We start from the raw sequence: 24,036 nt of genomic DNA on the forward strand, positions 1-24,036 counted from the left end.
GTTGAACCATCCACTAGTGGTCCTAGTGCCTTTAGGTTTTGTACCAGTTAAAATGTTTGCGATATTTTTATTAATGGTATCAAAACTAACTAATATATCGGCACTACCTTTATCGGGTTCAAGACAGCATTCTACCTCATCTAAACAGGCTGACACTATGGTGCTTAGTAGGCGTTTCTCATTATGCCTACCCCATTTAATTCTAGGGCCATTTAATCTGTGTGGAACAACGTCTGTCACGGTACCATGCGACACCTTTGACTTATCCCCCCACAAAGAGAGATACATTGTTAAACAATTGTGGTCACTAAGGGCTAGGTCAACTATTACAGGGGGGGTACAAAAAGTCATAATACTGGAGGAGACGATGAGGTAATCGATAACCGTCGCACAGTTCCTACCAATAAAGGTTGTTACCGAATTACCCTCACTGTCTACACCAGATAACATGATACATAAATCCAATTTGAGCATGAGAGTGTTTAAAGATTCACCATAGGCCGAATGTAGAAAGTGGGCCTGATCATCTCCAGCCTCCCCGCCATACCCACACACCCTCGTGCCAGCAAAGGGACACATGTGAATGTTGAAATCGCCTCCCCACAGAATTTCAAAAGGCACTCTGCTACGGCCACACAGTCTCTCCACCTCCGCATCAAGTTCTTCAACCATAACAGTGTATGAGTGGTCAAAAACGTTATTGTAATGGTTTATTATTAGGACATTCCGCCCATCCCTGTGTTGCAACCATAACAGCTGCGAGTGCAGACCAACAGTCAGATGGATTTTCACTTGTACCGGCAGCCTCACAGAGAGCAATATCACCAACCCGCCGCTAGCTCTTCCCATGTTGGATGGCTGTGCTTGACAATTATAGGCAGCATACCCATCAAGGTAGACGTCTTCAACTGCCCAAGTCTCCTGGAGACATAGGATGTCGAATTGGGTTAGAAATTCTAACCAACCTAAACGATCCGTCTTGTTGTTCTACCCAGCAATATTCCAACTCCCTAACTTATAGCCTCTCTCTATTGAACTTACGGCCTCATTGGGCAGAGGGCTCATATGGAGAGGGGTTACATTCCTGATCGTGTGTTCATCGGATACCCGGGGAATACTACCCCACATCGGTAAGTCTATGGGTGTTATGATACCATCTCCCGGAGTAAAGGGATCCGGGTTACATTGAATCTGCCCAATAGTGAGTTTATTGCAACTGGGATAACGGGCAGCATTAAACCCCTTAGGCAGGTTGTCCATAGTAGAGCCTCTCGCCACCATACACAGACCCACATCCCCCCCTTCATCTCCACATGTTCCTTCACCCACCTCCCCCATGACTAGTTGGCTTCAATCACAGTCCTCCAAGCCGCTAAACAGGTCAAACCTATTGGTGGTCTCTAGGGGCGTGAAGGGTTTGAGATGATCCATTCTCCTGTGTGTGGCAGAATTATGCCTTGGAGCCACAATATTCCACCCATGCGGGTCAGCTACTGTTATGTTATGATGACCATTGGTTGTAAAACCGTTATTATATACGGGTGGACAGTATGGATTTGGGTACACTTGCCTCAGTAAAGGGGGGAGAGGGGCTGACAGGAATTGGTGATGGGGTGGAAACACCACTGAGCGGGGATAAAAATAAGTAAGAGGGCGAGGGGTGATATGATTACTGTCATGATCGGAAGGCCAGGTAAGTATGAAATGGATAGCATTCTGGTCTCTAAAATTGATGACCACTATATCTCCCTCGATGTCTTTGGGTCTTCCCCCCAGCAAGGGAAGACGACGAACATGGACGATTTCGCCATTAATGTTTTTTGCAATGGGTCTATACATACTCAACCAATGCATTATTTTGTTCTTCAACTGGGCAAAACCTTCGCGTTTGTTCGCCTCTAGCTCTGGCACCCCAGTAAGTACCACCACGAAAGGCACTGCTTCCGGTGGAAGTTCTGGGAGGGGGCCCTTGTTATAATTGCTTCGTGTGGGTCGCCCATTCCCTCTGTCCCTCTTCTGATTCCCGGGAGCTTGACCTATGCTCTTCGCCGAACCGGTAACCGTTACAGCGGGGGGCAGTGCGGGTAAACTATTAGGTAATGCAGGGTTAGCTTTAGGTATAGTTTCTTTCACAGTTTGTAATGATTGTGGCATACCTGCAATCTGGACAGGGGCAGGTGTGGGGATTAAAACTGGTGTACTTGAAGGGGTTGGTATAGTGGAAGTTTGCAGGACAGGATTAGACGGTACCTTGGTGATTGCTAACTTGCTACCCAGTTCACGCTCTATCTTCCCCAGCCTGTTGTCCATTTTGTTAAGTCTTTCTACAATGGCAAGAGTATAGGTCCGTATTATGGACTCTATACTATCAATTAGGACACCATTTGAAGATTCCTGTGGTGTCACAACGGCAGGAGAGTTATCAGGTATAGAGCTGAACTGTACTACTTTGGGGGTGGGGCAAGAATGTATAGGTGATGTAGCTATCCTTCCTTTATCCATAGTTGGTACCCGCTCTCCCCCTATACTAGCATCGTTTTTAACGCCAAAATCAGCATGATTAATTTTCCTTTTTGGTAGGTCGGACCTTTTCCGCCTCTTTTTGTTAGGTGGGGGGCCATACATTTTAGTAGGTGTAACTTTCTTTACCCTATTTCTTGCTGATTTAATTTGCCTAGGGGTGGGGGTTATTAGTGCCTTGGTTGTAACTATGTTTTTGATTATACTAGAGTTAGTTGGATTAGATGTGGTATTGGTAATGTCCTGGGGTTCTATATCAATTGTAGGCGTACCCTCTCTGAATATTAAAAGAACGCTGTCCTGAGTGAGAGTGCAAACATTCTCAATTAAACCACCCTCCAAAGTAGAACTAATCAGAACAGGTGAATCGGATAATACTCTATTTTTTAGGCTCTCTACCGAGCGTCGGCGCTCAGCCCGGCGTTCTGCAAGGGTAGGAGTAGTGGGGGTATCCATAACAGATTTCTTGAAATAATTATCTAATTTCCCATTAATCAAACTCACAGGTTTCTCGGGGCCAACAAGCTCCGGGGTTAGGGTTTCAACCGACATAATGTTCAACAATAAAATAGCTCCCAAACACTTACTCCAATAGTCCAGTACAGTACAATGTTCGAGCAGGGGTTCTGGCCCAGCCCAGCCTCCTCAGGCCTCTGAGGGCCACAGAGGGCCCGCCCTTATCCCGGGCTTCTCCCGGGCGCACTCCCGCGCGCTCCCGCGCAGCGGGACACGGCTGCTACTAATGTACAATCCTTTTGAAAAAGAGGAGGAGCTGCAGGGAGAGCGTCCCAGGTGGTGGCGGTTGGGGGTTGCTGGCGCTCCTGGGACTTGGAGTCCTGCGCCGCAACACGCTCGCAGCCCTGCAGAGTCAACCTCCCACAAGGAGCCCCACACGAAGCGGGACCCGCGCAGCGGGTTCCGCGAGCAGTTAGGGTGAAGGCAGAGGTAGAAAACAGCAGTCCAGGGTCCCAACTCGAGGCAGAAGCAATTTCCAGAGTAATCCAACTTACAGCCAACGGAGACGGCTTTTAACTATGATGTTTGCAGGGAGGAGCTGCAGGGAGAGCGTCCCAGGTGGTGGCGGTTGGGGGTTGCTGGCGCTCCTGGGACTTGGAGTCCTGCGCCGCAACACGCTCGCAGCCCTGCAGATTCAACCTCCCACAAGGAGCCCCACACGAAGCGGGACCCGCGCAGCGGGTTCTGCGAGCAGTTAGGGTGAAGGCAGAGGTAGAAAACAGCAGTCCAGGGTCCCAACTCGAGGCAGAAGCAATTTCCAGAGTAATTTTAGGACAAAAATTGTATATTATTAAAAAAGAAACTATCCGGTCACGATACCTGAATTGTAAATCACAATTGTATTAATACCTTACACTGAATACACTGAATGAACTCAAGAAATGCCAATAAAGGTGTGTTTTTTTAAAGTGTATAACAACATATTTTTAAAAGTAATGTATATATACAGTCTATGTATATGCACAACATACAGGGGTATGTCTGAAAATTTAACTATTATTACATGCATGTACATATGGATGCTGATATATAGGGATTCATTCCTTGTACATCCATAATAATAAGCATAATGCTTATATGTGTATATGTTACATATATTTGCATACATATAGGTAGATCCAGATGTGTGGGTATGTGTGTATACATTTATAAACGTATTGTATTTTGGTTATAGCAAAAACGAAAAAAACAACAAAAAACAACATTGTTGAAATATGATCTGAATAGAACAATAAACACATACATTTTGCATTACATGTATATATTTGTCATAGGTCATAATACATATTTACATAACATGTAAGTGGATAAGTGTGTGGATTTTGAGCTATGCTTCTTCCTATGAAAACACATCACCTTATGCAAATCTGATGATAGGGAAGGTACTTTTTAGAACATTACAATAAAGTTTAGACTTTAGAAAATTACTACAAACAGGTGAACTTTACGTCATAAGGATCCGAAAGTTGATTTTTGTAGAGCGCATGGATACTCCTTGGAGTTTACCGGCGCTATCTTCAAAGACTACCAGCAATATACGCCTGTAGAATGAATCCTGTTGGAACAACCACGTTTTTTGCTTTTTCTTGAATGTAGATATATCAGCCATAGCACATAGTTCAAAAGGGAGCTTGTTCCAGGCTATCGGCCCAAAATAGGACAAAGTCTAAACTCCAATTCTCGCATGGCAGTTCGATGATTAGGTAAAGGAAAGCGGCTAAGATGGTGTTTGATAAAAAAGGAGTGCATTAGGGCCAGCTCAGATATTTGCAAAAATAATTGGTCGAACTGGCAAAGTACAAGTGAAGATGAAGCAGGAAAGGAGCTTTTTTTCTTTACCAAAGCCTTGGCAAGATCAAAGGTCATTTGGATGTAACTTGTTTGGAACATTATATTATACACCAATGACAACAACTGAAACCTATTGGAGCACTTTTGAAATTCTCCATAATGCAAAAAATGTAATCATCTGTAGTCTAACAAATGTTTAACTTAAATGTCTTATGTAAAAATGCAAGCTGGATACTCTTATGGAGGAACAGATTAGCAGGAGACCATAACATCTGTTCATACACAAGCAATGCAAGATGCTTGGAAGGTGCCCACCACTGAGGATTTATCCTGCTTGGGGAGAAACGAGTGTGTTGAGGTTTCAACAGATTTCGAAGTAAGCAAGTATGGATGTTAAAAGCATATGTCAAAGATATTTTAGGTGTGCACGTATGAATCCGGATTGATTGAGGTTATCAAATGTATGTCAGTCCTCCCCGACAGATCTGCCTATTTTCAGTGAATTAACATTTATGTAGAACAATAGTGACCATTTGAAGACAAATTTCAGAAAGAATCATTGAAGTTAAGTAGAAAGGAGGAGTCATCTGTAAAGCCACCAAACATGACTTTAGACAGACTTATAGAAATACAAAACCAGAATAAGAAAGTACTGCAGTATAAAAAGCAGCACAGGAATAAAGCAGAAAAATATATTCGCTGCATTCACTGTTGCAGATAGAACCAGAGTAAAACAATCTCTGGAACCATAGTATAACCAGACATGAATGTATACAATGCATACATTTACAATGCCTGCCTTTACAACGCAGTTTTTACATCGCAACATCCTTTACAATGCATTCTTTTACATTGCATGCCATTACATCGCATTTTCAGAAACTACCTTTACAACGTATTCCATTACATCGCATTATATCTTTACAACGCAAACCATTACAATGCATACCATTACATCGCATTTAAGGTAAGTGTTGGATAGTATAGGGGTAATAATTACTATTCTAACTCCAGTGAGTGCAACAGTAGGGTAAGTGTTGGATAGTGTAGGCGTAACAATTACTATTCTAACTCCAGTGAGTGCAACATTAGGGTAAGTGTTGGATAGTGTAATGGTATGCAATGTAATGACTTGCGATGTAATGCCTGCGCTGTAGTGACATGTGTTGTAATGACATGCGTTGTAGTAACATGCAATGTAATGGTTGCGTTGTAATGACATGCGATGTAAAGGATGTAATGACTGCTATGTAACGGTAGTGCAATGTAATGACTGCATTGTAAAGGTGGTTTCCCCCAGACATACACATGGTGGCATGGTTACGATCTCTCATGAACCATGTCCATCAGCTACTAGGACCATGATGCCATACGGGTAGTCATGTTCGTCAGGAATTTCTATGCATTGAATCTTCTCCCCGAGATCAGAGGAAATGGAAAAAGAGATCTTCGGGAAGTCAGGAATGTGAGTGAAGTGAATCCTTAAGCTGACCCTTGGTGGCCCAGATGTGGAGGCCTTGAAGACAATATTTACTTAATGCATGGCTGCTCAACGATTCCTTACTTACCCAAGATGTATTTGAGAGATTTATCATAATGTGGCTACATGATTATCAGGAGAAAAATGCAGGCATTTCAAAGGGCCCAGTGTGGCCCCTGCACTTCCAACACTAACCCAGTGAGATAGATTTCTAATTTTCTATGGGTCTTGGTATATTTTATGCCCATCTGTACATTTCCGGTTTTATTTGAAATGTTTGTTGTCAAATTGCAAACAATCTCCATATTTTAATGAATGATTTATTTCAATTGCCTTTGCCAGGGTTTGCTTACAACAAATAGCAGAGCAGCGTGTACCTGAGCCTATCATATCTCCTAACAAGTGACTACTCCCAGCCCTATTTACACTTTAAATGGGTAGTGCTGTGAGGTGCTGTTATGTTTTGCCTGTCTGTAAAGATTGTACACCTTTGAGGGGTTTCTGTCTTTGCTTCACAGTTACTAGAAAGGCATTGATGTTATGATAATCTTTCTTATAGTCAGAGATCCCTTTTAGCTAGCAACGTATGTGATCCCAGTAACTGCGCTCGCAAGTAGCTTCTTCACGATTCTGGGGAGCAAGGCAGGGGTGGTACCTGTGGTTGCATAGATTTTCGCAGGAAGCGTTATGTACAAAACATAATGGATCAAAAGCAAAAACAACACTTACATTTCATCGTTTCTACAAACTAGGTGCATGTTGTACCAATTTGAAAACAAGATTTACTTTACCTAAAAAAATCTTGCCATTCTTTCGTTTTGGTAAAGTTCCGCCAGATGCCCCAGTTGCTTTCTAAAATCAAAGTAAGTAAATTTTATTTGCACAATTAATTAAGATCGTTGCACGATACACAGTCAGGGAATAACCTTTAAGGATTAAAAGTTTAAAAAGAGAAGGCAATATAAAAATCAATTAAAAACAGAGAGGTTGCAAATTCAATTAAAAAGGGCGCAGGAATGTCACAGGGGGGAAGGGGACTTTGACAGAGGGAAGATTCGGGGAATTGATTTCTGTAATAAACTTAACAAAACGAGCTGCTAACTGCGGTGAGTCTCCCCTCTCTAAAATCAAAGGTGAAACACAGCATTAAACCCAAGAAGTAAAACCAACAACAGATTGCAAAGGAGGCACCATTTGTCAACAGTTAAAGAAAAGGTATTACAGTCAAGTTACACAGACAGACACACATGGCCTTGTCATGCCAAACGGCAAGAGAATTGTCACCATCTGAATCCAATAATTGATTGAGCCATAGGACTGCTTTTCCTCAGCAGTCACAAGCAACCACCCCCATAGACTGGATGAATGTGGGCTGATTTCGGGGCTAAAAGGGTAAAAACATTACCCGCGGCACCCAGTAGGAAAGAAGGCCTGGGGAAGCAACAGTTCTTAAGGGCAAAGGATCATTTCCTGCTTAGGAGGGTCTTCATGTTCACAGACAACTCAAGGCCAACCACACTTTACAGAAAACCTTTCAAGGGTGCCATGGTTTAACCAGTAAAATGAACGATGCATTTAACATGATCTTTTTTGTACTTAATTATTTGACTATTTCACTAGTTTCAAATGGAATTGCTGGTGGCATTGTGCTTTATTTTAAAATAATTCTATGAAATGAATCACTTGCCTCGATATGTTTAACATTTTTGTGTGGAGGGGGAGAGGATAATCTCGAGCCTTCTTGGGGAAGGTCTGACTGGGTAGGTAAGATTGTTCTCTCAATCTGCGTAAGGTTTATAGGACTGAAACATTTTCTAGGGATACCAGCAGCTTTCAGTTCATGTCTGCAACCTGCACTCACTCCAGGCTTTGGAACTCCCACCCCTTTAATATTTAAGTTTGCCCACCTCATTAAGGCTCCCAGTGTATGGATTCCAGGTTTATACGTCAGCAAACATACAAACTTCTTTAGATTGAATGTGATATCTGCTGACTAGCCTGACAATAATAACAATCAACATTTGGATAAAGTCTAAGTTTCTCTAGGTTAGTTGTAATACAAGTGTGATTAAAAAACACCCATGGAATGGAGGTCTCGAACCAGATTTCCTGCCTCCAGCCCAGGACCTGAGTTTTCTAATCAATGTGAACTTTGTATTTGTATCTTACATATAAACACAGCTTCTAAGAGTTGCTTATTTCATCTTAAGGTACCCAAAATAGTATTAATCCATGCACATTTATTTATGAAGGATACCAATTACTTATTACCTCTTATAAACACTTTTGTATTGATTATTATGCTTTTCATGTTGTTGGTATGACATAGTTTGGCTATAAGAGTCATACAAAAAATTGCAAAGGACCAACATGGGCAATTTGGAAAGTAGAAAACATTTCTCACCGGTCGTGCGTGTCTCTTAAGATGCATATATACACATTGGCCTGTCTTTCTGTAGTGCCTTTCCACGTGTTCCCTTCCAAACCCCAAGAAAGTGCTCATGCACACATAAAGGCCTCCATCAGACTCCTAGAGAAAAAAAAAATAAAGTGTTACAAAGTGCATAACAAAGGACAATCCAAGCAAGCACACAAACAAGACTAACAAGCCAGACCTGAAAATAAATTAGGTCCTTTGATGACAAATATTTCGCAAAAAAGTAACTCCTTAGTGTTTGCACAAATCAGCACTGCATTATCATTAGAACAAACTATAAAAAAACATTGTAAAAGCCAATAGGTCTGGCTCTTTGTTAGAGGAAGTGTATGGTAATGCGTATTCAATGGAAAGAAGTTTGTTGTTCATGAATCACTTTATGATGAACATTGGACGTTTAAAATAGTACATGATATCAAACGAAGGACCTACATGTTTGCAATGTACCCCCACTTCTCACAGCACTCTTTAAGGACTTATGTCGCATGGGGAAGTTGGAAATCTCATGGCTGGGTAGACCTAACAGCTTGGAAATGAATTTATGCACAGATTGTTATATGTTCTTCAAACTCTCCCACTTGCCTTCCCACCTTCGGTACGGAAGCATATCCGGATGAAAATGCTGGCTTTTCCCCTCCCATCAACAGTGGTGTTATGATCTGGTGGCTGAGAAATCAGTATTCATTAACAGAGGTTGTCCACAAAAATGGAAGAGGGTGTGGGGCAGATGGAACGAATTTCGTGGAGACATATGCGCTCCTCCTTCGGAAGTCTCAGACCCAGATCTGAGCGACTGAAACCGCTGTGGAAGGGCTCTGGGGGACGACTTGCAATACTTCGTTGTTTAGTGGGATGAGAAATATAGCAGAGCTCATTTGTTTATATGTAACGTTCTATATGGCCAAAAGACTGATAATAACTGAACTTTTTGGTAATATGGGGCCATATGTATCAAGGCCAAATGGGTTTGCAAATGCCGAAATTCACGAAATTTCGGCGTTTGCGAACTCATTTTCGCAAAATGGTATGTATGAAAGAATTTGGGTGCACAATAATGAATCGCAAAATTTGCGATTCCTTATTTTGCGCTTGCATTTAAGGAATCGCAAATTATGCGATTCCTTAAATGCAATGTATTAAGCAAAAAAAAAATCCAAAATGCCCTTAAGGAATCGCAAATTACCACCAACTTCTAGTTGGTGGTAAATTGTGATTTCCTTGAAAAATGCACATTTCAGCATTTTTCAAAGTGCCATGTGACGTACATACATGCCCTTAGGGCATGTATGTGCGCCACATGTGCACCCATGCATATTTCAGGGGTGCAACAGGGTGTCCTTTGGACACCCCTGCACCCTTGAAATTATTCTCAATTTGCAATTAGCAAATTGCGAATCGCAAATTGAGAATAATTTCCCATTCCTTCCTATGGGCTGGGAGGCCCATAGAAATGAATGGGAAAGTATTCCTTAATTGCGAATTCGCAATTTGCGAATTCGCAATTAAGGAATATCAAGAAATCGCAAAAAATTTGCGATTTTCTTGATACATACCAATTAGCAATTTCTTAAAAATCGCTATTACAGAATCGCTAATTGGTATCTTGATACATATGGCCCATGATGCGCTTGAATGTAATCGGCTGTGATCTGATGTTAACCTTAATAAAAATATTTTACCCCCAAAAAAAGAAAATGACAGCTTTTGTGTGGGGGGGAGGGGATTAGTCCCCAACGGTGGGGGGAGTGACTTTAGGGAGGCCAGTCTCGGACAGAGGTTTGGCGTTCCCTGACGTTTCTGCTTATATTCTGGCAGCACCTCCTTGGACTGGAACCACAATCCTGATAGGAAATCCTGGATCCAGGTGGAACAGGCTTTTTCTCACTCTCCATTGGCGGGGTTGCTGTGGCTCCCTGCGTCGTCATTGTTAGAAGCCCCACCCCTATTACCTTGACATCGCCAGTGGCAGCTCCTCCACTGAGGCGGAGGAGCCACATCCCACTCTCCGAGCAGTGAAAAATGGGGGGAAAAAAGATAATAACTTAACGATATTATCATTTTCTTTTTCCTACTGCAGGGCTCCATTCTTTCCTGGGGGCGGGGCTGGACCCCGTGACGCCAAAGCACTGCAGGGGGAGGAGTGGTGACACTCCAAGTGTGAATGATATTTTGACGGGCCCACTCGGGCCGCCCAAAACAGTCATGCGCACTTGCCATGTTCTCCATCCAGGCTGCATTACAGCCTGGGTGGAGAACATGCCCCAGGCTCCAAAGCTAGGTCTGAGCGCCAAAATACAAGCCTCAGACCAATCAAAATGCTGCAGCGTTGTGATTGGTCAATGGAGCTTGGGAGCCTGGGTGATTCCGGCTGCCAGACTCCAGACAGGAAGACGACAAGAAGATGAAGAGTGATGGAGCAAGGATTCGCACGAAAAGCGACTTGCTTGTATCATGTACCTCGAATAACCCTAACTATATAATCAACCTGTTCGTCTTACTAATTCTTTTCTTTTTCCTTTGACATTTGGTATCCGAGTGAAGCTTGCTTATGTGTTTTCTAATCCTAATACGCTTGCAAATAAAATGGCTGCTGCTACGCAGGAAATTTCTACTGCGCATGCATCTGTCATACCCACGTGACATGACGTACTCGCAGTTGTGGAGGGAAGTCTGTCGCATCTGAGCACTAGTATTAATATGGCTGTTCTGTGTTCTCAGATGCAAGAGTCCTGCACTGCTGCTTTTGCTAAGCTGTTCGTTCTGCTTAATCCTAATGCTATAGTTTATTATAAAGTAATGGGCAAAGTGTCGAAATTCATGGTATACAGTGTAATCATTTATTTCTGTGTTCTAAAATTGTTTCCTTTCACTTTTCATGTATCGTAATCTTTGGGCCTGGGAGGTGCTTATTACTCCATCTTGGAAGTCTGTACAGCGCATGACAGTCGGCAGCAAGAAGATGAACTTTGTATCATTGAACACGGGCCAGATGGCAGCTACGGCCAAGATGTGCCTGGGAACTCGCGTCCGACCCCACTAGAAGAAGTCAAAAGACTACAATGTATTTGTCAATAGAACATTCTTTGTTATGTGAAATGAAGCTACCCTGAGAACCAAAATTTGATGGGTGTGAACATGAATTTGAATAGGAGACGGCAAATTTCTGAATATTAGGTGGTTTGATGACCTGTCCTCCTCCTTTGTCCAATCAAAATTGGGGATCCTTACACTTGCAACATGTTTTGCTGTTTATTAGCGTGTTCCACTTTTCGACCCACCTTTTAGTCAATGCTAAATGTTTCCATAATAGTATATGTTCCTTTTCTTTCCCTCCCTTTAAGGAGATAAGCTGAATGTATAGTGTGTTCCCTTTCTTTACCCTCCTTTAGTCAAGTTGCGAAAGTCTGTCTCTCGAAATAGCATGTTCCCTGTTCTTACCTTTCCTTTATTTCAAGTTTTCTAAATGGTTGGCATAATCTATCTGTTGCATAGCTTACACTGTTTCTGATCTTGGTTATTGATAGTTTAATAGCTTTCAATCTGTGGCTTATGACTTTTGATGATGATTAGATAAAGAGTTTGAACCTACCCTGAGTCTGTGGTTATTATATCAATGCAAATGTTATAGTATTTTGAGTGCCTTTCTTTATTAAACTCCCTGATTCTTCGTGATCTTAGGTATCTAGTGACAAGGATTGGTAAGTTAATGGTATAGGAATTAGTGGAAATTAAATACTCTGGTAGTAGAGCGTGGGTTACCTGAATAAATGTTAAATGTATATGTTTTTGAATTATGGGCCCAGGTAAGTATTGGTAAAATCCTAGTTGGGTGACCTGCGCGCTCTATCAAGAGGATCGGAGGAGAGTCGGCAGCAACACCGGCCGTAGCCAGGTCAGTGTTTTTTTTATTTTTCTCATTTTATGCTCTGTATGCCATGGATAACTTAACTGCTCTTCTTCAGGACCGGAAGACTAAATTTGACATTACCTGGCATCCCTTCACCACTTATGTTAAGCGAATACGACGAGCTGGATTTCTGCACATGACAATGTCGCAAATACTACGAGCGTCTGACATTCATGTTACGTCTCCTTCTGCTTCAGATGCTAATTCGGTAGACATGTGAACATTATGTGTGAATTTGGGATGGTACCTCTGTAAACCTCTGCTTTTTACTGCATATTACTATGTGTGACTTGCTCTTTTCATTGGAAGGGGGCCTGATGTATTGCGTATGCCGATGATATGCAATGCATTTTGTTTACTTGAAAATGCAAAATAAAGTTGTAAAAATAGTAAATGACATAATGTGGTAATGAAAAGCTTTCAGCAGGATGTTGGCGGCTGGTCAGGGCTGGCTTCCCAGTGTTTCCCTGCATCTGGTACCAATAACAGTTAGGAATGTAGACTTTGTGTGCAAGGCTGTGTCCCAAGGATTCTGGGAGTTCAGCAAGTTTGGAGAGAAAGTGAACTTGCAGAACGCTTTGTAGCAGATACACTGTGCTTCTGGGTGTAGTTGGCAAGTGGGATAAAAACATATAATAGGGGGAAGCAAGCAAAATAGTGGTAGAATTTCTTTTTTTTTTTAAATAATAGAAGATTGAATCACAAATAAAAATATTATTCTGCAAAGTTGAAGAAGGGTGCTAAGTGGTATTGTGAATGATATGTGGATGAAGAGACAGCCTTATATTTTGTAGGCAACAACTACGGCGGCAGGGACAGCTGTGTAGTATCTGGTGAATTACTTAAACATCAAGTTAACATAAGAAGCCAATAGGTCTGGCTAGTAGCTTACTTTGATTATAGCAATTGTTAACATACTATAGAATTGTTGTAAAAAGTGAATGTTCTGTTTTTTAAAGATTTTACATCCTTTGGTATACAAATGTGTGAACATTGCTTCATGTGTAGAAGAATAGAGCCAACTACTTTGGTGCCAGGTGGAGCAAAAATGTCATAACTCATATCTGTAGTCACGTGCCGTCCTCATAGGCAGCAAATCTCACCGTCAGTGTAATCGCAATATATTGAGCCCAAACATCTCCTGCAAACTATTCAGACACTGAGGTCCTTCTTAAAGCCCACTGGCATCAACCCCGCTACCTCCACCTTCAGGAATTTTGTGAAGATCGAATTCTGTTATATCAAAAAATGGAAAAAATCTATGAAGAAATCAAAAAGGAACCGCTTACTCCAGATCTATCCACACCATCTCACTCGAGCCTACCTTTGTCTGCCACCTGGGCAGACATCAGCCGTACTAAGTCCGACAAGACTGTGAACTCTAGGTAAACCGAAATCAGGATCTCCAGGCCTATGTCCTAGAGCTTTTCTGCACTCATGTCCCCCAATATTAGCTCTGTCCCTCGACAACACAGTCAATCTCTTTTACTTCCGACACAGTCCCACCACACTAGAGAGGAGGCGGTATTACCCCGCTCCTGAACAGAGACAGGCTTGATAGGCCCATAGCAGAAAATTACAGGCCTAGCACGTTACTGCTGGCCCTTCGCGAGTTAATGGAATGGGCAGTAGCCAAATCACTAGTCAAAGGCTGCCTTGATTCACAGAAACTAGGAATTTCCCCCCAGTCGCAGATATGAATCATCCTTCGCACTTGCTCTGGACTAGCTATGATCCATCCTAAAAAAAGTGATCTACCACCGTGATCCCTTGGATCTTTTGGCAGTATTTGATACCAAGCTACTCCTATGGCCCGTCTCACACAATTGGAATCTCTTCATCAGTTGGTGCATGATTTGACTCATTTTGTTTTAAAGTAGATTGCAATAAAACAGTAGCCTTGCCACCCAATCACTCTACAACTGTGCCCATTTAGTGCCACATTATCCATGGCTCTTCATTTTCGCCTAACCTATTCAACATTTATGTGCAACCCCAGGCCCAATTAATTAAATCTTATGGAAATTTTGTAATTTCTTATGCAGGTGACAATCAGTCAATCATCCAACTGAATCACCAAGCCCCCATGTCGATGATTCATCTGACGGACTGTCTACTTACCTCAAGCTGAATTCGAAAAATACAGAAATATTGGTGATGGAATATGACAGCGACTGAAAAGATTATATCTCTTGGAGTGATCTGTGACAAGAAGCTCACTTTCAAAGATCAGGTCAATGCAGTCTCATCTGCCTGTTTGTTTAACTTAAAGTTGCTTGGAAAAGACTTGCCACGGGAATGCCATGCTCAAGTAGTATCAGCATATGTGTTGACAAAATTTGACTACTGCAAAAATCTCTATTGTGGCATTACAAAGGTTACTATGGTCAATGTGCAAATAATTCCGAAAGAAGAAGTGCAAAAACAACCTGTTTGGGTAAATTTCTCACAAACCATAATTCGTCTCCCCTGGATGAATATCAGATAGAGAATCACTTACAAGGTTCTAATCTATTACATGGAGTTTAATATTCAACTGAGAAATGCAGATTGTAAGAACATTTCCTTCGCTATAATCCTTGCAACTCTTCATGCTCCACTACTAGTCCTTAATCCCTGCACCCTCCCCGAGTCAAACCCGGTTCGCGAGAAGGATGCTTGCACCGCCTTGTTGGTAGCAACTAAAGAACAACATGTTATGATGGAAGGAGGAGTTTCAGTAGTCGAGGTTAGGTTATAGATGAATAGATTTATTGTTCTTAGAAAAGAAGATGGTCCTTTAGTAAATTCTGTAGTACACTTGAAATCTCCCCACAAGGAGCAGCCTCCCAGCTGCTCAGCCCATACTCCAACTGGCACTACACCTCACAGCAATCCACACATTCCATTCCATCACCATCCACAGCAACATTCTACACAACACAATCACACTGGCTGAGCAGCAGAGAAACAGGGAAGATGCATAGTATCAAAACCTAGATATAACAAACCTTCCCCTACACAGGGAATCCATTTTTAGGAAACATCTTAAACTCTATTCTGTTGAGGTTTTTTTTCTTGTCTTCTAGTGTTACTTCAGCTGTCGAGAGAATGCTTTTTTTATTTGTCACCCTGTCCTTAGTGCCCATCAGTGCCAATATGCCTCCCTTGTGAGTTCACACACTAATAGATTAAAGAGAATAAAATTGCAGATTTTCAAAAACAGATCAGAATTTTCTGAAAGTTAATAGATAAGTATAGAGTAGCATTACACAATAAAGCAAATATTTAGGCGAGCATATATAGTTGTAAAAGCGGAGTTAATTACACTTTGAAAACGGTATATACTTAAAGTGTGTGAACTAGTGTGGCAAAGGGGATAGTTTTGCAATAGTTAATAATTTGTTTTATTTGGGTGTGTTCAAATAAATGGAGATCGAGAATGTCTGCTTAAAATATTTAGAAACAGATCAGTGCAATTGAAACTACGGTATGGCATTTGTGCAAAGAAAACTGTTTAAAGCAGGGAGGTTGTTAGTAATTAATATTTGGTAGGTTTTGTCAGCAAGAGTGTTTTATGTGTTGCTTAATAACAACGTGGCAAGACCAGCGGAATGCAGACATAGAACATAGAAGTATTTGTGTTGTATTTTTAATAAGACCTACGCAAATGCACCTTTGTACTTAGTGAACAAAATAATACTTCTAACAATGGTTCCCACCGCATGGGAGGCCTGGTGCACACACTTTCAGTGTGATTGACAGCTCCTACAGGGCCTTTACTATTGCCATTAAACATGCATTTTGCTGCATTTTGATTACACATGTCCTGGGCTGTTAATCACGCTGTGTGATGCGTGGTCTCATTGGTTGTATAAAACCACTGGAGCAGGGGCGGCTATAGGCTCATGGTGGCCCTGGGCAGGGAGCGTAGGTAGGGGGCCCCGGAAGAGGGGTCCGGGCTTGGCAGAGCATGGAGGCCAGTGAAGAGGGGGGTCAGGGTGTTTGGAAGTGGAACAGAGCCGGAGGCCGCCAAATCCCTGCCAGGCACCGCCACACAAATATGTATCCATCCTCAGAGGATTATTATATTAAGGATATATATTGGTGTGGTGGCCCCTGGGGTTTGGTAGCCCTGTGCAGGTGCACAGCTTGCACATGCCTAAGGTCGCCCCTGACTAGAGAGCTCTAGGCAGCGACTTTAGGCAAACCTCTGCAGCATAAACTCTGCCAAATCCAATAGGTCTAGCATTTGTAATGCGGTTACAAAAAATACCAAAATACTGGAGTAAAAGCAAACCCATATCTTATGGTACCTCAAAACTGTATACTGAATTAAGTGTTTTCAATTTTTTATGAATGGCTTGGTTTATTTTTCAAATACTTTTCACTCGGGAAACTGAGCAGAAATAAAAAAAAGAATAAGGAATTTTCAGAAACTAAAGGGAAATGGTTGCCAAGGCTTACTTTGCCTTCTCCAGTATTCAGGCATTTGGTCTTCTGCAGTTTCACAGGGCGCAGATTTATGGTCCTGCAAGAGACGTGTGATGCTAAGTGCACCTTCTGCATTAGAGGCCAGCTGAGCGAGAGCATCAGATGGCCCTTAGCCCAGCGCCATGACAGCCTTTGCATTCCAAAGCTTGCACTTTCATGTAATATTGGGAATGCAGAAGATAAAACTAAAACAACCCTTAAAGTCTGCTTTTCTGCCATACATATCCCTGCTGCTGTGCTTTTACAGCCAAGCTGGGAGGAGTGGCGGTCAATGCAGGGAGGTGGAGCGTATTTGGGGAGTGGGTGAAGCAGCACAAGAGGGAGAGTGAGAGCTAGCAAAGACATGCACTCTTATGGCGTGCTGGGTGAAAAAGAAGGTTTTAAGTCAGCCAATCAAATGGATAGTAAAGAAGATATGCTCCAGCAGAACAAATACAAAATGAGGAAGGCAAGCCATTGAAGAAGCAAGCAAATGAGAGTGACAATAAAGCCAACCAATGGTAACCGATGGGCGGGCTGTAAGCCTGTAAGTTCACAATAGGTCTTTTGCAACTAGACAGCGCAACAGCACTTTTCCTTCTAGGAGGGAATATAATTGTGGGGTGGACACAGACCTTAATTGCCCCACTCTGCCCTTGCTATGGTCCCCTGAACACAGGCTAGCCAAGGCCCTTACTGACTGGATGAGGAGTTGGGGATTGGAAGATGTGTGGAGGGTGCAAAATGGCTTTTTACTCAGCCCTCTACACCTTACATGTACGGTTAGACAGATTGCTTTCTACTAGTAGACTGTGGCCACGTGATGAACATTTGGAATACCTCCGATACACACCATATCAGACCACAGCCCCTTATTGATTCGTCTCGGGCTGAAGGAGGGGGAGACCTGCGGTTACTCCGTGGATCTTACATCCCAGTGCGCCGAAATGAGGCCATATCGGCCTACTTTGAGTGCAACCAGGGAACGGTGACGGTCTGTTGTAGAGTGGGAAGTCTTTAAGGCAGTGGTGCAGGGGTACTGTCTGGGTACCTTGGTGGGTATTAGGAGAGACCTTAAATGGGGCCTGACCAGCCTGGAAGACTGTATTGACAACTGGACAACTTAGTGGGCAATATGCAGGACGTGGGACCGTGACTGGCAGAAGTCAGAGAACAATATAGAGCCCTCTTAGAGTAACTCTGATGCCATGGGTACAGGGACTATATAGGTACGGTCCATGATAGTAAAGGCAGGGTGGCTACTGGTGTGGTTGGTGCAGTCCAAAAGTCAGAGGTTCTCAGGGGCACCATAACACTCCAAGAAAAAATATCCCACATTCGCAATATGGCATCCGACCAGATTTACTATCGGTAGAATGTTATACTGACTTTGCTGGAGTGCTTGTGCCAAAGCTGGCTGCTATCTACGCCGTGGCTCAAAAGAGAGGAGAGATCCTGGCCTCCATCAGGGACACAATGGTGGTCCCCATCCCCAAGATGAGAATGCTGGGAGAACCGGTCTTGGTGTACAGACCTTTGTTCAAGCTGAACATGGCTTTAAGGTCCTGAGAAAGATCCTGGCAACACAGCTGCTCCCCCATAAGCACACGTTGATCGACTCCGACCAGTGTGGCTTTATACTGCAGTGCAATACCTCCCTGAACTTTCGCCGCTTGTATATGCTCCTACATGCTTCATCTCCACCGGGTCAGAGGCAGATAGGATTGTTGTCAGTTGACCTGGAAAAGGCATTTAGCACGGTGACCTGGTCATACCTAGAGAAGGTCATGCTGAGAATGGGGCTGGGACTTGCTTGAGTAAGATGGGTGTGCCTGATCTATACTAATACTACTATTAAGGTAGGGACGGAGCGCCATGTCTCAGGGAATCCATTGGGGTACCAGACAGGGTTGCCCTCTTTTCCCACTCCTGTTTGCATTAGCCGTTGAGCCTTTGGCTGTGCTGTGCAGGGAGAGAGGTCGAGGTAGGGGCATTGTCCTAGATGGAACTGAACATATTATATTCCTATATGCCGACAACCTCCTGATATATGTTCCTAACATTGAATCAGATGTCAAGGGTGGAGTCTCTATTGTGAGTTGGGCAATTACTAGGTTGAGATACAAGAGGAAGGACATGAAGGTGTTCAGTATGTGGTCATTTGAGTTCACACCAGTTAACATTGAAATCCCCAAGGAAGAGCTGTTTGGTGTGTTGGTCTGTGTTGGGAGAAATGCTTTCCATTATTTGTTCGATGAGGGATAGGTTATTTCCCGGAGGGTGGTTGATTGAGTGTAGTTTGCATATTGAATTGTCATTGTTCCAAATTTCAATACCTAGGTATTTACATGAGGACAATGTAACAATCTGTGCAGGTTTCAAGGTGAGCATTGAATGGTAAATGCAAGTTATGTCCCTACCAACTCTAACAGACCTATCCAATCTAATGATGTCATAGTTGGAAGGAATTAGAATATCTAAGATGGGTGAAGAGGAATCATTGAGCAACGTTTCTGTTAAGATTAAGAGGTGGGGATAATGAGCGAGGATGAGATTGGAGATGTCAGCTGTGTGTCTTACAGCAGACCTGCAGTTAAGGAGCAAGTTCTTAATATGAGATTTGGTTATTAGAGATTCATGGCGCAATACAGGAACATGCAATAGATTTTTTTTGTTCAATGTTCTGTGGTTGAGACTACGTTCTCTGAGCAGGTTGGAGAGAATAGTTTGGATAGCGGCGAGGGTCATGGGTCGTATGTGTAGTGGTGAATGATGAGGGCAGGGAATGAATGTCAACCTCAGATAAATGGTTTGTAAACCTATGGGGTCTGGAGGAGGGACTGGGATGAGGTCTAGCTCTCAAGTGCAAGATCTGTGATTTCTCAGTGAACGATGGCCCAAGCCAGTAGCAATTCGCCCTCCTCCTTGAGAGTGGAATATATAGTTTGGAGTGTGGGGTTCTTATACACCCAGCGGTCAGGTTGAGAATCAAAAGCTTCTCAAGCTTAGACGTGAAGTGTTAAAGGTTCTGGAGATCAGATTTAACTAGCTGTAGGTCTTGCTTGAGATCAGTTAGTTTGTCCTCAATAGGAGTCAGCAATATAGATGGGCATGTGGTGCTGCATAGGGAAGGGTGGCGAGTGTGGTCTCTACGGAGAGGGGGAGTGTTCAACACACCGAAGGGTAGTAGGTAGTGAGTGTAATAGGTGTAGTAAATGGAGGAAGAGGGCTAGTGGAGGTTATGCTAGAAGTGATAACTGGTAAAGGGGTATGAGAAAGTCTCATAGATATGCCGTTGACGGGCCTCATGTAATGTCAGGAGGACGATGGGAATATGATGGGGTCAGGTTGGTTTAATGGCTAGGCAATTGGGTCATTGATGGGATAGGGAAGAGGGAGCCCTTGATTGATGGAAAGCATTTAGAAACCCAGAGTATCTCAGGGTTGGGGCTGGTGATAGTATTGGTACAGTTGGTATTAGTTCTCACGCTACTACGGTCTAAGGGAACGGGCAGATCCAATAAGTGGATTGTGGAGGGAGGGCAAGAATCCTCGCTTAGAATAGTTGATCTGTGACCAACAGCGATGGTTGCAGTGTTAGAGTAGGAAGAAAGGTCACGAGGAGGCATAGGTGATCATGTAGGGGAGGGACTGGATAATACCTGTTTTTCAGTATTTGAGCAGGAGCAGAGACCATGACTTGTGGAGTCATCAGTAGGGGCAGAATACAATACTGTATTTTTAATCTTCATGAAAATGTCATCAAACCTCTCTAGTGTCCGGTCAGATGCTTGTATGAGAACATTCCCATTGTTGTAAAGGAAGATGGTTGATCGCGCCTTGAGGTCATGTGATGGTGTTATGGAGATTCGTACACCATGTGGTGTTTTCTTAGATGAGTTGATTCGAAGCAAAGAGACAATAGCTCGCCTCCACTGGGCTCTTCTTCTGGTGGAGAAGATGAGATCATTAACCACGACTCCTTCTGTTGTACAAAAGTAGGCATCGGATACGAGTGTTTCCTGGTATCGTTTGATTAAATTATGTTTATATTTCTTGGATGCATTTTTAGATAGGTTAAGGGGTATTTGATCTTGAATGCACTGCAGCCGCACTGGGACAGCAAGCTATTGTTAGTACTTAAGTTATTTAGCTCTATGGTGGACGGTGCTACTGTGTGTAAATTTGGCTGGACATAAATGACTAATGAACAGGAAGATGAGGCAAGTGCAATAGTGTCACTGAACAGCCTCTGCAGAAGGGTTAGCTTTTGTCATGGGAGGCATTTTGTCGGGGCAGTAAAATGAGTCTCAGACCCACTAAAACTTCCCCGAGTGGACCTGCTGGACTTGAATGTGATATTGTCCCATTGATTGTTCAGACCCAATGTTCTTCTTGTTTTTAGCTGTTTGGTTTCGATTTAAGATATTTTCTGAGGGATACAAAGCAACATATGTTGTACCAGACTTAACCAGAGATGCTGAAATATGTTACAACCCTTGCCGTCAAGGCCTTCGTAGACATAACCGATTAAGGATACTTGTGTATGATTGTACTCGCTGTGCAAGGCTGTGAATGAGAAACCCACATGGGCAGGGTGTATACATCTCTCTCAAATGCTGATGCTATTTGTGTTTAGTTGCATATGCGAAAACGTAATAAACATAATTTCCACAAAAAAGTGACATTGCCCAAATTCATAACCTTGAAAGTATATAGAAAAGTTAAGGTAGGACACTGCTAAAACACTCATAGGTAAGAGCTTTTCTTGGGTAGATTTCCGATTTGGGAAGCACAGACATTGGCTTGAGAGGCATGGGGTGGTGCTGCACTGACATCGTGTTGGGGGGGGGGGGTATAGGCATGAGCCAGGTATATATTTGCTAACAGGAAAGGTGTCACGAGTTTGACTTAGAGCAACCAACAGAACCAGTTATGATGTGAATTTTGACCATTTATTTGGAACACAAAACTACAAGACCCATGCTGCTTATTGTTGTTGCCTTAAAAGGGCCCAGTGTCAGCAGTAGTTCCCTTTCATGGCTTGTGCGTGAGGCACAGAGTATAGGAACAGAAATGTGAACTCTTATATTGTGAAAATAAACAACAAGGGAGCAAGACATTTGGGCAGAGGCAAATAGAGGAATAGAACAGTAAGCGAAGAGGGAGAAAATACGAGTGAGGCAGATGTACTTACTAGTCAGACATAGGCAAAGTTCAGATAGCAGACATGTGAGTGAACAAGCATGTGGAGGAGTGGGGTATATGTGAGGACAGAGATAAGCTGAAGCATACAGAGAGATGAATGATTTAACGAACACGCGAAGGGGTTACGACATGGAGCACACATGACAAAACGTCCTACTTTTAGGAACAACATTGATAGTTGTCATAGTTTGGTACATTTCGTTCTCCTAACATAGTTCTGCTTGAATACAATCAAAAGGCAAATATTTTCTTTCTGTTGCTCAAAGTATCCCAAGGTTGTTCTCATACGTTTCTATGCATAGTGAGGTCTCAATGTTGAGACACAGCGTCCGGTGTAGGAAGCAAACTCTGGAAATACGACTGTCTCTCTCATTGGACAGTGTGGCAGCTCTGACCCTGGTGTACAGCTTAGTATTGAATTAATTCACTTCTTTATATGACTGCATACTGTACAAAGTAAATTCTCTCTAGGCTCCAAGAATGAAAACGGGACAAAAACAAACTAAATATATGTATGGTTACAGAGTCACATGAATTAGAGACATGCAGACTCTCAGCAGAGCGGCCGCTGGACTGGTATGGGAGCAGGGTTGGATTGGGATTAGAAATCGGCCCGGACATGCTAAAAAAAAGTGGCCCACATCTGCTTATTGCCTTTCCGCAAAACACTGCTTCGGCAAAATTTGATTTAAAAACAGGGGGGGGGGGCAAAAACATGCATGGATTAGTTTACACTGGTGAAACACACCTGAAAACAAGTGAGGCCGCTTTTGCTCAAGCCCCCAGCCCCCGCTCAATATGCATACATTAATGGGTCGGCCCAGTAAGAGAAAGGGAGTGACACCTCTGCCTGTTTGTAAAAGGGAGGTAATGGACACCCATCTGCCTCCAGAAAGGCCACTCGGGCACCCACTGGGCCGCTGCGGCATCCGAGCAACACAGACACGGCCCAAATCACCCCCAGGCTGCCCAGAAAAGCAGCCCACAGATGGAACTCGGATACTGGCCCCTCAGGCATTGCCCGAGTGCCCGCATTACCAATCCGACCCTGTATAGGAGCCAGGTGCTGAGAATTAACTGTACGCCGCATGTCAGGGTTGGTGCTGGTCCAAAGTAGTGGCTATATTAGGATCACGTTCTCCTGTTATCCCTTGCATAAATGATAGTAACAAAGGCCTTCCATAGCACTGCAAAAACAGAATATTAGTTATGTATTTTGTGGTCATTGGCCTGCTTCTTTGCACTCATGTAGTGATCCTAATTTATAAGATAGAGGAAAGTTTATAGTCAGTTTCATATTCTCTTGACAATACTAGCTCTCTGTGTTATGGGGCCCTTTTTCCTTAACATTGTACAATAGAAGCATTACATAGGCAAACTCATTCACCTAATGCATCAGTGAAATGGCTAAATGTCTGCAGGACTGTGAAAAGGAATGAGCCAAAATGTGAATGCCTTTGTAAACAAGCAATGGCTCAAGGGTACTGACACAATGGCCTTTTCAATGTATTTCTTTCTTCACGACAAAGGTCTGTAGGACTTTTGTACCCATTTGTAGCAATACCTACTAAAACGGGTTTCCTATTGGAAGTCATCAGTTTAAGAACACCTGTAACTCAGATTTGCCCCACTGGAAGATGCCCTGCAGCAAAGTAATTGAAAGAAATACCAACGCCGCAATAGATTTAACATGTACATCCAAACTGTAGAACCCTCCCTGGCCCT

At 43.0% G+C, this 24,036-nt stretch overlaps 1 protein-coding gene across 1 annotated transcript in view; it reads right to left on the reverse strand.

The window, feature by feature from the left end:
• The window catches only part of USP13 (ubiquitin specific peptidase 13), a 365,038-nt gene that overhangs the window by 283,556 nt on the left and 57,446 nt on the right, over positions 1-24,036 (reverse strand). Inside the window, exons 2-3 of the mRNA XM_086944367.1 lie at positions 8,712-8,837; positions 7,099-7,159 (exon numbers count right to left, since the gene is read on the reverse strand). Coding sequence (XP_086800493.1) covers positions 7,099-7,159; positions 8,712-8,837 — 187 coding nt within the window. The remainder of the gene's footprint in view (positions 1-7,098; positions 7,160-8,711; positions 8,838-24,036) is intronic.

Source organism: Lissotriton vulgaris, chromosome 11 (genome assembly GCF_964263255.1).
Source record: "Lissotriton vulgaris chromosome 11, aLisVul1.2, whole genome shotgun sequence".
Classification (NCBI taxonomy): Eukaryota; Metazoa; Chordata; class Amphibia; order Caudata; family Salamandridae; genus Lissotriton; species Lissotriton vulgaris.